General features: G+C 43.9%; 1 protein-coding gene across 11 annotated transcripts in view; it reads right to left on the minus strand.

The window, feature by feature from the left end:
* The window catches only part of ARHGEF7 (Rho guanine nucleotide exchange factor 7), a 184,035-nt gene that overhangs the window by 133,228 nt on the left and 34,953 nt on the right, over positions 1 to 15,854 (minus strand). For 9 of the 11 annotated variants that reach the window (XM_074387439.1, XM_039473192.2, XM_039473193.2 and 6 more), the window contains exon 2: positions 14,322 to 14,408. In XM_074387439.1, the coding sequence (XP_074243540.1) occupies positions 14,322 to 14,408 (87 nt within the window). Of the gene's footprint in view, positions 1 to 14,321; positions 14,409 to 14,590; positions 14,679 to 15,854 lie in introns of those variants that run through there. The other 2 variants (XM_074387442.1, XM_039473199.2) reach the window with 2 other exon arrangements.

Below are 15,854 nucleotides of genomic sequence, written 5' to 3' on the forward strand. Positions count from 1 at the left end.
GACCAGGCGAGGCACCCAAGCCAGCACCGGCAAGGGCTGGCACCTTCCACTCGAGCCACCCTGGCCATCTCAACCCTGACGGACTCTCTACGACCCGGACAAGAGAACAGACACCGAGTAAGCCAGGACCCTCTCCTCAGGCTCCTGGTGCCCAACTCCCCAAGAGGCGAACTGGGCACAAGGAAATCACTCTGCCAAGGAGGGAACGTTACGGAGGCTGGACAGTCACCCTGTTCTGCTACCAAAACTGCACACTGTCACACTGAGAAGAGTCCTGTGAGGAAGGGGTGGCTCTGGCGTTCTGTCCTGAGGGGGCCCCCAATCCTGGAATGTGCCTTATGGGACTATCTGGCTCCTGTGTGGTGCCCACCACAGTGGTGCCCACAGGAAAGGTGCTACAGTCTCCGTGGAAAGAGGCAAACTGCACAAGAGCACACCTAGTATGGCCTCAGTTCCTGAAAAATTAGAGCCCATACGTGCATCAGCATTCAACAGTGGCTCCAGTGGGAAGCAGGGTTAGGGGGTTTAGGAGGGAGAGAGGGGAGTGAATGGACATTTCCCTTCACATATGCCTGTAACACTCTTTGCTCAGAATGCACACTTGTCATTTACAACTAAGAAAAAACACTGGCCAAAACAATTGACACTGCATCAAGGGATCTCACGTTACACACGCAGGAGCAAAGTAGTATTCTCCTGAACTGGGGAACAGGGAGTGATGCAAGGAGATCAATAGAGCTACCCCATCTTAGTTATTAACTAAAACTGATTTAAAAAAAAAAAAAAAAAAAAACCAGTGCCAGGATACAATATGAAAAGGAGGAAATAAAAACCAAGAAGAAACACCAGCTGAGAGTTCGTTTCTGGGAGAAGGAGAGTGTGGGACGACTGCTTCCTTCTGAGGCCCTAAGCACCATTTATCTTTTAAGCTATGTACAAGTCTTACTGGATGAAAGAATTATAAAATACAACTTGATGACACTGTGTCCTTGGCTTCTTCTAACCTCATATACAAAACAGCCCAGAGCTCATATCTTTGCCAACTTTCACACTACATGACCGCAAACCTATTTTCACACAGTGCTTCTCTGTGATTTTTCTGATAATAAAGAAGACCTAACTACCCTGGCACTGAGTGACTGCTGTGGATACACCTGACCCAGGAACAAGCCACCAGTTTGCTCAGGTGCTTACAGCTCGGCCAGGAAATGAGCAACATGGCACGCACGTGTAGTGGGCCTAGGACGTCCCGGGACTAACACCTCCTCACTTCCTCCGCCACCCCTTCGCCAGGTATTCCTTCATTCACTCTCTCTGCGGCATGAACGTCCTCCTCTCTGCAGCACCCGCCCACATTACATGTTTAAGACTCTCTTCCACATGACACAGACTAACAGGAATATCACTCTAAACAATCAGAACCTGCTTCTGCAGAACTTTGAAACTGATATTTTCCAGCCCAGGCCATATCCCTAACTCCAGACCTGCACATGGATCTTCACGGAGGCATCTCACAGGTACCCTGATGGAGCATGTCTGAAGCTGAGTGCCCACGCCTGGCCCCGCCAGACATCCCCATCCCAAAGGCAACTTCTTCTAACTGCTCAGGCCAAACCTTTGGTCCTACTTGACTCCTCTCCTGCATACCCCATCTGGTCCATCTGTAAATCACCTCATCTCTACCTTCTTGATAAAACTAGAATTCAACCTCTCCTGCTACCTATGGTGACTGGACTGTGGTTCGAGCCACCCAGCACCTGGGAGGTCACCTAGATTGCTGCCATCCTGTCCTCTTTGCTTTCTGTGCTTTTGCCCTTGAGCCTTGCAGTTTATACTCAAAACAGCAGCCAAAATAATCCTGTTAAAACTCACATCACATCCCTTCCCCCATCTGCCCAAAGACCACCAGGGATCTCATGTCACACATTTTTCTCCAAGCCTCCTCCTTGCGGGTAGCAAGAGGGTACACAGAAACTTAGAATTTTCACGTTAGGCAAAACTGAACTGCATTTACGTGGCGGCAAAACAGCCTCACTACTATGTGTGAAGTGCTGCCAGTTCTTGCTGAACAACTAGCTGAGATACCAGGGACACAATCCTTGGGTGAGACCGACTGACCAGCTGCACTGGAAGGACTTACACAGCTGCCCACCTGGGCCAGGCATGAACACCTACTAAGGGAGCTATGCCCCACATCAAGGGCCAAAAAGGCAGACCAGAATCTGGGGCTAAGTCCTATTATTAAACTGGTAGCTCCTCTAGGAAGTAGCAGCATCACTGACTTACACAACTCAGGCTTTGAAGGAACCTTACAAGGATACGTCCCAACGCCCATCCTCTGGCTAGTTAGATGTAACGTGAGTAGAAAGTTCTCTCCGATTCCTCAGAGAGGCTCTTCCCCTCCATTCACCACCACCATGTTCTCTGACCAGTAAGTTCAAACTGACTCCAACTTCCCATCCTTTTACCATGCATGCCAACATGGGATTCCCAAAAGGATCCTTCAGAAAAACAAAACCCACAGCCAGTATTATCATGGGTCTTTATTACCGACAAGTAAAATGGTGGCCGCCTTGGAAGCTGTGGCAATTTTTAATGCGTAAGCAATGACAAGTTATCTTAACTTCCTATCAGGAGGATGTACTTAAGCAAGCAATTGTTTAACAGCAAGGACTGCTGAGGGTTATTCTTATCTCAATTCCGCTCGCTTGGGGTCAGGGACGCAGTCGTGTGAGGAAAATGATGATACCAACTTGAGACAGCTGCTTTTAAACTGGGTAAACACACACTTCACAATAGGGTCTAGGCCATAATAGGCACTCAGAAAATGCTGCTTAATGCTGTATTGATCAGACCTCTGAGAACAGCAGCAGCAGCTGGAACAAGTACAGAAGTGCAGGGTCCAGCATGAACTGGGAACGCAAAGCTCCTTGTCAAAAAATTCTTAAGAGTTTCTGGTGAAAACAGCAGAACATGAAACTAAGCACGGAACCCTGTGTGCCAACACTAGTCGCACGCCCGCAAGGCAGACCCTGTCACCAGGTTAAGTTCTCTTGGGAACTTGCCCATGGGCCTTGCCAGGTGTCAGCCTAAGAGTATTGCCTTGCTGTTGTTAAATACCTCACCTAATGCCACGCCATGCAGCAGCATGCTTGTATGAAGAACCCAGCCAGTGGAGCAGCTGAACCCGAGTCCAAATTCCGACTCTTCACTGGCTGAGATGGGACTGGGACCTCTGAATGACCTCAAGTCTCAGCTTCCTCATCTACTAAGTGGGAAACTGCCACCTTCTCTGCAGGGAATTGTGAGGTGTAAACAAAACAGAACATGCGAAATGCCCAGGCACACCATTTGCTCTCAACAAACGCTGGTCCCATTTCATTTCAAAGATGATTGCATTTCTCCAGCCACTTAAATAATCTCAACGCAACATGCAATACAGGAGCCACTCGCAGGCAAGCTGCTGAGCAACTGAAGTGTGCTAACACAAACCGAGATGTGCTGTGGCCGTAACGAATTCCAACCAGATTTATAGACTCAATGTGGAGAAATTAAATACATCATTAATATTTATGTATCAATTATTGTTGGAATAATTTTACGGATACACTGGGTTAAACAGAACGCATCATTCAAAATTAACTTTAGGCCAGGCACAGCAGCTTATGCCTATAATCCCAACATTCTGGGAGGCCAAGGTGGATAGACTGCTTGAGCCCACGAGTTAAGAGATCAGCCTGGGCAACATGGCAAAACCTCATCTCTATAAAAAAAATACAAAAATTGGTCAGGCATGGTGGCACATGCCTGTAGTCTCAGCTACTTGGGAGGTGGGGGCTGCAGTAAGCTGTGATCACACCACTGTACTCCAGTCTGGGTAACAGAGAAAAACCCTGTCTCAAAAATAAATAAATAAATAAATAAATAAATAAAAATTTATAAATGAAAAATAAAAGTTAACTTGATTTTGGCTGGGCGTGGTGGCTCATGCCTATAATCCCAGCACTTTGGGAGGCCAAGGTGGGTGGATGACGAGGTCAAGAGATCAAGACCATCCTGGTCAACATGCTGAAACCCCATCTCTACTAAAAATACAAAAATTAGCTGGGCATGCTAGCACATGCCTGTAGTCCCAGCTACTCAGGAGGCTGAGGTGGGAGAACTGCTTGAACCCAGGAGGCGGAGGTTGCGGTGAGCCGAGATTGTGCCATTGCACTCCAGCCTGGGTAACAAGAGCAAAACTCTGTCTCAAAAAAAAAAAAAATTAACTTGATTTCACTTTTTAAATACAGTTACTAAAAAATTTTAAATCACACCTATGGCTCCCAATATATGTCTATTGAATAGTGCTGATCTAGACAATTAGACATTCCAAACATCTGAAATGAAGGGGAAAGTCTAGTTGTGTACACTAGAAAAGCAGCCTGGATACACAGGAACACTCTGTGTTCACCCAGCCAGACAGTATAGCAAGGCACTAAGGTACAAGACAGAGGGCCACCTCTGATACTTCTTGCCACGTAAAATTAAAACACAACTACAGTATCTGAACGAAACTGTCCTTAAACTACCTATAAAATGTTCAGGGAATATGTCTGCTCTCCCAAACAATCATTTCTTTACTTTACTTCCTAAAGTTCTACATAGGAATAAACTGACTCCAAGAGTTTCTTCAATAAATCAGTCAATAAACACTATGTTGTAACCAACCGTTTCATGCTCAGTATCAACAGCACGGAAGATGCCCGGCTAAAAAGAATGCCTCAAACGTATCTTCGGTGCTTCATAAACCTTCAATGCCAAGTCTGAGTAAACGGTTTACCTCCTCATCTCTCTGAATCTACAACAAAGACAACACTTGGCTGGGCATCTCATCACAAAGAGACTATAGATTTACTTTTGAGTTTCAATAAGTTGTCCCCATGTTTTAATTCTTTCAAAAGTATTAATATTTTTCACTATTCTTGTGGACAAAATCCTAATCACAATCTTGGCTAAAAAAAAAATCTAAATGAAAACTAAGCATTAGGCAAAGCAGCATAATAAAATAATTTGTCCTTCAGAAAGACACAGGGAAGATGAGTATTTTAGAAATAGGTAAGGTAATTTCTTTTCCAAAACTTCTCACTAAATTATCTCAGCTCCTTACAATGCTGGACTGCCCACCTGAATGAATTACTTTCGAATTCTCTCGACAGTAAAGTGAGAAAATGAAAACCTGCCCTCTCACCTGTGCAGACAGCCTCAAGATGCATTTATAGCCAGAGCTCTAGCTTGTACAGAGTGGCCAAAGAATGTCTCAGCCAGTGCCATGCCAGGTTACTTGTGCAGCAGCTGATAAAACACTGCAAGTTTCTGGGGTTTTCAACTTTTATTTCCCATTCTAGCAGCTTTTCTTTCATATCCTCTTTCAAAAGTCTAATGTAGGAAATGTTGAGTGCCTTACATTTATTTTAGTTTGCAATGTCCCCAGAAATGTAAAGGACTGAGCAAGATACAAGAAAGAAAAGCCAAAAGGTTAATCCATAACAGGTTTTCCATCTTCCTAAGAGAAAGAAAATACGTAACAGATACAAGACAGTCACAGGACAGCCACAGTGCAGTAAGGAGTACTCTCATGTACTGCTATTGGCAAAAGTCCTCTGGAGCCATACAGTGACAGGTGTTCAAAACCTTTGAAAGTCCCCACCTTTGGCCTTGCAGTGCCTATCAGGGAATTTATCCTACAAAGTAAATCAAAGATTAAGGGTGTGGTACAGAAATGTCCATCATCTAACTCACCATTCACGACCATGAAAACTTAGAATCCACCTGTATATCCAAAACTGAGGATTATTATCAGGAACTAAGAGGCAGTAATTAAAATCCATAGTAAAATAAATATTTAACATGAGAAAAGTCTTACTGTATCAAGTTAAAGCATGTTATAAAACGTTATATGTATCTATGATGTCATGGTTATTTTTAAAGTATATACATACTTGGAACAGTTTTTTTTTAAATGACCAAAAAGGAAATACTAATTTTAACACTAATGTCTCTAGATGGTACCATTATACAACTTTTCTGTTTTCTTGTTACCTAGCTCTATTTACTGAAGATTATAAAATGAATATGGAACCCTCGGTAAAGATTTTTTAAAATATACCACATGGCTCCAACTACACGAAAGAATAATGAAAATGATCATAACAGCTAATGTCTCTTTCTCACCTCCTACTTACCAGGCACTGTTCTAAGAGTTCTGCATGAATTCATGTAATCCCTCATGACCAACACAAAGAGCAAGCACATGTGATTCCCATTTTGCAGATGCCACAGCTGGCCAGTGGCAGGGCAGGACAGCAACCCAACAAACGGGTTCAAGCCAGAAACTACATTCCTTCCCCCCACACCATCCCCCACAAAACAAATACCTGATAGTGGTGGGCAGCTACCAGGAGGGAGCAATAACCCTGAGAGTCAAGACAGGAGAAATCAGCTGAAGATCAAAGTCACAATTACTAGCTGTGAGTGTGCTGAGCTGACCATTCAGCACCCACGCCACAAGCGTGCTTTGTGCTACTCAGCATCATGTACACATTCTCAGAAATGACACTTCTGGGGCCAGAAGTGTTTTGTATTTCAGATTTAAGGATATTTTCATTATTCTTACCAGTTGAGTATCCCAAATCCCAAAAATCCAAAAGATTACAAAGAGCATTTCCTTTGAGTGTCACACTGGAAAGAGTTTCAGATTTGGGGGCATTTTGGATTTTCAGGTTTGGCATGTATATTAGTCCATGTTCACACTGTTAAAAGACATACCCGAGACTGGGTAATTTATAAAGGAGGCTTAAATGACTCACAGTTCCGCATGGCCGGGTAGGCCACAGGAAACCTACAATCATGGGGAAAAGCACCTCTTCACAGGGCAAGAGGGGAGAGAAGAGTGAAGAGCAAAGGGGGAGAAGCCCCTTATAAAGCCATCGGATCTCCAGAGAATTCACTCACTATCACAAGAACAGTATGGGGGAAACTGCCCGTATGATCCAATCTCCTAGGATTCCACTGGATCCAGCACTACACAATAGAAAATTTTGAATTTTCCTTTTTTGCAGAAATGAGGTTTGGCCATGTTGCGGAGGCTGATCTCTAACTCCACATCTCATCTTGAATTGTAAACCCCATGATCCCCACATGTCTGAGGAGATCCTGGGGATTACAATTCAAGATGAGATTTGGGTAGGGACACAGCCAACCATATCAGCAAGCTCAACCTGTATTGTTAAAACATCCATATTGCCCAAAGTGATCCACAGATTCAACGCAATATCTATCAAAATTCTAATGGTATTCTTCACAGAAACAGAAAAACAATCCTGAAATTCACACGGAATCACACAAACACACACACACAAATAGCTAAAGCAATCTTGAGTAAAAAGAACAAAGCTGGAGGCATCACACTACCTTATTTCAGTGTATTACCAAGCTATAGTAGCCAAAACAGCACGACACTAGCATAAAAGCAGACATACAGACCAACAGAACAGAACAGAGAGCTGAGAATTAAACACACGGAATACAGTCAACAGATCTTTGTCAAAGGTGCCAAGAACGCCCAATGGGGAAAGGACAGTCTTTAACAAATGGTGCTGGAAAAACTGGATTATCTACATGCAAAAGAATTAAATTGGAACTTTGTCTCACATCACATACAAAAATCAACTCGAAATGGACTAAAAACTTATTCTAAGACCTGAAACTATGAAACTACTAGAAGTAAGCACCACGGAAAGCTCCATGACATTGGTCTGGGCAATGATTTCTTGGATATGATCCCAAAAGCACAGAAAACAAAGGCAAAAATAGACAGACGAGATTCCATTAAACTGAAAGGCTTATGCACAGCAAAGGAAACAACAGAATGAAGATGCAAGTCACAAAATGGACAAGCATTTGCAAACCATACATCTGATACGAAGTTAATATACAAACTATACAAAAAATTAAGTAACCAAAAACAAAATCTGATTAAAGAATGATGAGCAACGGACCTGAACAGACATTTCTCAAAAGACATGCAAACAGCCTAGAGATTAGAAAATGCTCAACATCACTAATCATCAGATAAATGCACATTAAAATCATGACAGCATCTCACACCTGTAGAACAGCTTAGAATGGCTATTATCAAACAGATGAAACAACCATCAGGTGTTGGCAAGGATATGGAGAAAAGATAAGCCTTGCACATTGTTGGTGAGAATATAAATTCATAAAGCCATTCTGGAAAATAGTATGGAGATTCCTCAAAAATCTAAAAACAGAATTATCATATGATCCAGAAATCCCACTACTGGGTACACAGACAAAGAAACTAAAATCAGTATGTTGAAGAGATGGCTGCACTCCCATTTTCATGGCAGCACAATTCACAACAGCCAATTTGAGTGTCCACTGAAAGATGAGAGAATAAAAAAAATGTGAGACATATACACAATAGACTATTATTCAGACTTTTTAAAAAAGGAAATACTGTTATTTGCAACAACAGTGAATGAATCTGGAGGACAATATGCTAAGAGAAAGCAGGGCACAGAAAGACAAATACTACATGATCTCACCTATACGAGAAGTTTAAAAAAGCTGAACTCACAGAAGCAGAGAACACTGGTTACCAGATACTGAGGGAGTTGGGAATGAGGGAACAGGAAGGAGCTAGACAGGGAAAGGGAAGATGTTAGTCAAAGGGCACAAAATTTCAGTTGGACAGGAGGAATAAATTTTAGCGATCTATTGTACAGCAGGTGACTAGTTAATAATAATGGAAAGCATATTTCAAAATTGCTAAAAGATTAGATTTTAAATATTCTTACCACAAAGAAATAAGAAATATGTGAGGTAATGGATACGTTCATTCCCTTGACTTAAATCATTCCACAATGCATTCATACATCATAATCTTGCACTCTATAACTATCTGTCCATTTAAAAACAAAATATAAGAATTAAAGAAAAGAAACTGGATGTGAGGCAAGTTTTATGTGACTACTGATCTACATTTCATGCTCTGTTGATCTCAGAGACTAAAAAACCAACCAAAAATTTCCAAGGGTGAGGACAAGAAAAGAGCAGATTTCTGTTCTGAACCACCTGGGCCTTTGGATGATTTCCACTTTTCCAGAAGAATAGTTAAATAAATGAACAGCAACTGTGAAACCTGCAGATAATTTTAGTATTAGTTGGTGTGCCAAGGAGCTGGAAAGATCAATTATTCATATATTAGGGTTTCCATCCCTATCATGTTAAACATAACTATTCCAGAAATGGTCTATGAGAAGAAAGAGCTGTGGTTTGCCTACACTTGACAAACTGGCTTTATTCCCTCTTGGCAAATATGAGAACAGGCTCACCCAGTTTCATCTGAAATGTTTTGTTTTCCTTTCAAGCAGTGATGGTAACACTGTATGTGAGTTCACAGTCAACTGTTAACCAAAAAAGTCTCATAAATATCAAACTCTCCATACACTTTTCAATTATGTATGATATAACTTAATATTGAGAACAATAAACATCTTTCTTTTAAACAGAACTAAGTCAAAATCCATAGCTTTATTATAATAATAGTTTGTAATATTCCTGAAACCACATTATTAACGTGAGCTTAATGATGTACCATTTAAACAACTGGAATCTTGTATCAACTTTCAGCTCTTGAAATAAAAAACTGGTAAACATGTTACAGGTGTGAAGGCTTTAACCAGACACGGCTTTCTCCTAGAAACATAAAATCTGCTTTTGCCAGTTACATTTCATCTGCTTCCATAGTTGTCAGATACCTAATCAGATAATGTTGTATTCGGTTGGAATATCTTGGAAGCTAATTCATCGTGACCTACTGAGTGAACAAACAAGCATGTGCACACATAGGCGCACACATACACACCCTACAATAGCTACAACTCTTGAATCAGAATTCCACATTAACAGCACAGAAAACTGGAAACAAATATCACTCTTAATTTCTCCATGGCTATTTAAGAAAGTGCAAAGAAATGTCCTATCACTTGCTTGGTTTACTAACTTTGATAGTAAGGTCAAGTATATAACCTTATGTGAAATTCTACAATCATCATCATTGTTCTTTTTTTTTTTTTTGAGATGGAGTTTTGCTCTGTTGTCCAGGCTGGAGGGCAGTGGTGCCATTAGCAGAGATGGGGTTTCACCATGTTGGCCAGGCTGCTCTCAAACTCCCAACCTCAGGTGATCCCCCAGCCTCAGACTCCCGAAGTGCTAGGATCGCAGGCATGAGCCACTGCGCCCAGCCATCATCATCATTATTCTTATTAATAATTATTATTTCAGTTGCTTTTGAGACACAAATATAGAGAAATTGTGTGCCCAGGTTTTTTCGTGCCCTAAGAGGAAAAGAAATTTTTAAGCATGCCAAGTAAAGTTATAACAAAATTAAGTCATCCAGGTTGCACTGCTTTCCAACACTAAATTTTTTTTATTTTCCAAATATAAAAGTTTTCCGGGCCAGGCGCGGTGTCACAAGCCTGTAATCCCTCCCAGCACTTTGGGAGGCTGAGGCGGGTGGATCATGAGGTCAAGAGATCGAGACCATCCTGGTCAACATGGTGAAACCCCATCTCTACTAAAAATACAAAAAATTAGCTAGGCATGGTGGCGCATGCCTGTAATCCCAGCTACTCAGGAGGCTGAGGCAGGAGAATTGCCCGAACCCAGGAGGCGGAGGTTGCGGTGAGCCGAGATCGCGCCATTGCACTCCAGCCTGGGTAACAAGAGCGAAACTCCGTCTCAAAAAAAAAAAAAAAAAAAGTTTTCCAACTTAAAACCTAGTGCTTCTCAGAGTTTACCAATAACTGCAATTGACACAATATTCCTTTAAAATCAATTTATAACAATATTTTCATAATCAGAACAATTGACGGATATCTAATTTTCTACAGGTAATTAAAGACAGCATGCATCAAAATAGCTGATGTATTAATCTAGGTCCTTCTTCCCTTTAACAAACCTTAGCAAAGCTGAAACTGACAGTAAAGAAGAAAGTATATACACCAAAGACAATCTGTTACAATCACAATTTAGTCTAAGCCCTGGAAGAAAAGCACCCTGACATTTATAACTACATAACAAAAGGCTGGGTGGGCCCAGTGCCTCAAACCTGTAACCCCGGCACTCTGGAAAGCGAAGGAGGGAGGATCACAAGGTCATTGAGACCATCCTGACCAACATGGTGAAACCCTCACTGTATTAAAAATACAAAAACTCGCTGGGCGTGGTGACACGCACCTGTAGTCCCAGCTACTCAGGAGGCAGAGGCAAGAGGATCACTGGAAACCGGGAGGCAGAAGTTGCAGTGAGCCAAGATCTCACCACTGCACTCCAGCCTGGCAACAGAGTGAGACTCTGTCTCAAAAAAAAACAAAACAAAACAAAACAAACAAAAAAAAAAACTATAGAATGAAAGCCAATCTAGAATTTAAGTTATCAGTTTTAAGTTTTGTGTCTGTAATTTCAAAACATTTCTTATCCATTTCCCACCTTCCAGAATTTTGCGAAAATTAAATGTGTAAATCCTAGAACACATTTCACAAGTGCAAGGCTCTTCCCTCCTCACTCGCTAAACAATTGTCAAACACTGGGAAATTGCTGTGCTGTGGCCCACATGGGACATGACCAAGTCCCTCGGGGCCCAGCCCTATCCCTTCACACCACCTTACAAGGCTGGAAGCCAGAGCTGGATGCATACCATAAAGAATGACTTCTCAGGGTAACTTCCCAAAAAGCACAGTGATTGAATGATTTATCAGGTTTTTCATGTGCTATTTTCCTATTTTTGTTTTTATTATCTCCTAGGTAATTGCAAGTGTGACTCATACTAAGCCTGAAGAATACTAACATTTGCCTCTTGTTTAAATTTATTGAGAGAGATATTTACTCTTTAAAAATAGCACAAAGTAAGTCAAAACTAATTTTTCTTTAAAATGAAACAACACTTGGTATCAATTACAACTTCAAGCTCATTCTATGAGTAACAAATATTTACTGAAAGCCTGTTATGTGCCAAGCACTGTTCTAGATGCTTGGCATATGTTAGTGAAAACTCTCTTCCAGAGAACCTTTAAATAAACTCTTAATTATAAAAAAAAGTTGCTATATGAAATGTCAAGAGGAACCTTTGTAAACCCACAAACAATAAATTTTTTTTTTTTTTTTTTTTGAGATGGAGTCTTGCTCTGTCACCCAGGCTGGAGTGCAGTGGTGCAATCTCAGCTCACTGGTACCTCCACCTCTGGGATTCAAGTGATTCTCCCACCTCAGCCTCCTGAGTAGCTGGGACTACAGATGAGCACTACCATGCCGGGCTATTTGTTTTTTGGGTGTTTTTTCTTTTTTTTTTTTGTAGAGACAGGGTTTCTCCATGTTGGCCAACCTGGTCTCAAACTCCTGACCTCATGTGATCTGTCCCCCTCAGCCTCCCAAAGTGCTAGAATTACAGGTGTAAGCCACTGTGCTGGCCTCAATTTACTTTAAAACGAAACTTTCTTTAAAAGGCTTACACAAAAGTCAGAGAACGTAAATGTGCAAATTGAGTTTCAAAAGTATGGTAGTATAACCAAAACTCAGTAGTTTCAAGAGGATAGGATAATATAACAAAATCTCACAACAAAGGCCAAGAAAAAGTAAAACTTGCCACTAGCAAGGCATATTATCACAGCCAATAAGGCAGCTGGATTGCAAAAGGACAAAGCTGATACAACAAACGGAAAGGCTACTGAAACAACGTCTTTTTTCCCTTTCAAGGAGCCCTAAGTTTCTTGGAATCTCCCCTAGTACTTACTTTTGTGTAATAATTTCCTCACGAACATGAAATATTAACAATAAATTTCTTTGTGTTTACAATCATTAACAACACCAATAATACTTTAATCTATGAATTACTACATGTCTAATTTCAATTAAATGAGCTTTCCATGTAACCTGCCCTCACAGACTTCTAGCTTTTCTGAGAAATCTGTAACAATATACTTCAGGAAGAGAAACCTATAGCACGAAACTATACTTCGGAAAGAGAAACCTCAATTGGGTTATCCTATATAATGGGTTCTACAAAGATGCTTTCATACACAGTTGTCCGATTTTATCAGCAGAAAACTGGTTCCAGGATCCCCGTGGACATCAAAACCCTCAGATGCTCAGGTGTTTTATACAAAATGGCATCGTCTCGTAAACATTAAATCATCTCTAGGTTACATACACTACCTAGTACATTATAAATGCTACGTAAATAATCGTTATACTGTATTTTTTTTTTTAATTGGTTTCCCCATCCTCCAATATTTTCAATCCAAGGTTGGCTGAAAACACGGATGGGTAACCTTGGATACGAAGGGCCAACTGTACTCTCACCTGGGAGCTTGATAGTGCCCATCTCAGTTCACAGATAAGAAAACTAAGGTTAAGAGTGGCAAAGCAGCAACATAAGAGGCAGGACCTAAGTACAGGGCCGACTGCAGCCACTTAGGCAGATCCCAAGAAAAGCAAAGCTAGATTTCTGTATTTAAAGGGCCACCCCAAGTGTAGGAAGAATCACAACAGTAAAATAAAATGAAACCGTTAGATTCCTGGAAACTGCCTCTGAAAGACCGGAACGACAATGTTTAGACAAGTGACAACATTTTGCAACAGGGAATCAAGACCCCACCCAGTACGTTCCCCGAAAGCATGTTTTCTAAACCTCGGATACGGGTTAATGTGAATTCTTTTACCTAAACATTAAGTTGGGGGTACAGAAAAACCACCGAATTTCTGGTCTCAGAAAGCAAAAGCAGAGAAAGCAGTACGGCTGGGAGAAGCGGGCGGAGGCTTGGCCCATTTTATTTCTGCACGACTTTGCCTGGTCACCTGCTGAGGATTCTAAGGCCTGATCCAGACCCGCATGCGAGCCCTGGATGACGGTCCCGAAAAGCGGAGTTCAGGCCGAGGCAGGTGCCAGAACTGGGCTCACACCGTGACAAACGGTCACCTGCACCACGAGCGACCAGAACCGCTCTTCCGCACCGGAGCGAGGGCAAGGTCTGGGGTTCCACACGCGGACTCCGCCCTGCCCCGGGGGACGCCCGCGCGCCGCCTCCTCCCGGCCGCTACCCGGACCCGCAACGCCCCGCTCCGCACATCCCGAGCCCCCGAGCGGCCGGGAGGGTGGGACCCGGGCGCGGAGGAGACGGCGGGCCGGAGCGAGGCCCCCACCCGCGCCCGGCCCCGTCTCCCCGGCCCTCCCCCGGCCCGCGGCCGCCCGCGCTCACCTCCAGGCGCAGGGAGGCCCCGCAGCCGCGCAGGAACTCGCGGATGTTGCTCAGGCACTCGCTCTCGCTCCGCGGCTCCGGGTAGACCTGCAACACAGAGCACAAGCGCTGAGCGCCGCGGCCGGCGGCGGGGAAGCCGCGCACGAGGCCGAGCGACGCCCACGGCGCGCGCTCCCCACACGGCGGACGACGCCGGCGGGGGCCCCCGACGGCGTGGAGCGAGCCCGCCGCCCCGGACGCCGAGCCGCTCGGCCGCCGCTTCTCCTCACCCTCTTTCCTTCCTCCCGGGCTGCACCAATCTCTGCCCCTTCCCGCACTAGGAAGTCAGCCCCGGTGCCGGAAGTGACGTCTTCAGACCGCGCCCCCGCGGGCCCGCGCGGGACGTCTTCCGGCTAACCCGCGGAGGGAGCCCGGCCCTCTCACCCGGCAGGTGCGGTGCACGCAGCCGGCTGGGCGGCCCCACGCGCGGCCACCGCCGCCTCCGCCTGCCCGGTCTTCCGCCTCGGCCCCGGCCCGGCCCCGCGGACGCAGCCGACTAGGCCCGAGCCGGCGGGCGGCCGCCTTCCTGCGTCGGGTTCTTGGCCTCGCCCCGCAGACACAGCGCACCCGCTCGGCCCCGCGCGCACATGCCGCCGCCTCTCGGCGCCTGGTCCTCGGCCTTTCCCAGGTCGACGCAGCCCGGCTCAGAGGGGCCCCGGACAACTCGGGCGGCTTGGGTAACCCCTGATTGTTGGAAGAGAACCTGGGATTTCTTCCCTTCTTTCAAGCCCAGGCTCATGGAGAGAGCAGTTATTATTCTAATGCAATGACTTAAAATAAGCAACGTAAGTTCTGCTTGTTGGGGTTAAGGTGCAGTGGCTTCTTTTTCCAAATATAAGCCCCGTGCTTCATGAATGATTAACCGAAATAGACAGCTAACATGAAAGCCAGTAAGTCAGCAGAGAAGAAATTGTGTATCCTGTGGAGCCTCCACCACAGTCCAGGAGCGCAGGAAGGTGCCTGCGGACTGCCTGGTGCTTTAGTCCGAGGTAGAATTGGGAGAGCGACCCGCAACACGTGGAAGGTGTTTGGACCTTACCCACGGCAAGAAACTAAGGAAACCAGGAACGATACCAAGGACTAGAAAATTGTAAGAAGCCTGAGGCAATACAAAAAATTGTTTTTTTAACTCTAAGGATTATTTTACTGTAAGAAAATTTCTGTTCCAAACTGTATGTGAAGACATTAAATGTTGACATTTAAACCAATGCATCATCTAGAAGTCTAGCATTTGAGGACATTAAAGGCATTTTTATCCTTCTGTACTGGAGGAGAAAAATCACATTTCACCAGGCTACTCTCAGGAATACTGTGGTTTCATTTCATGGTGCTCAGGTGCCTTAAAATTATACATCAAAACCAAGTGTTCAGAAATGCCAAAAGGAATGAAATGAGGCTTTTTTCTTTCTACAGTTGAAAAATTCCTACAACCAAGTGCTGACATGTTTCCATCAAAATTGAACATTTTTTCAGTGTAATGGCAAAAGCAAAGCT

The sequence above is a fragment of the Saimiri boliviensis genome, chromosome 16 (assembly GCF_048565385.1).
Source record: "Saimiri boliviensis isolate mSaiBol1 chromosome 16, mSaiBol1.pri, whole genome shotgun sequence".
NCBI classification, from domain to species: Eukaryota; Metazoa; Chordata; class Mammalia; order Primates; family Cebidae; genus Saimiri; species Saimiri boliviensis.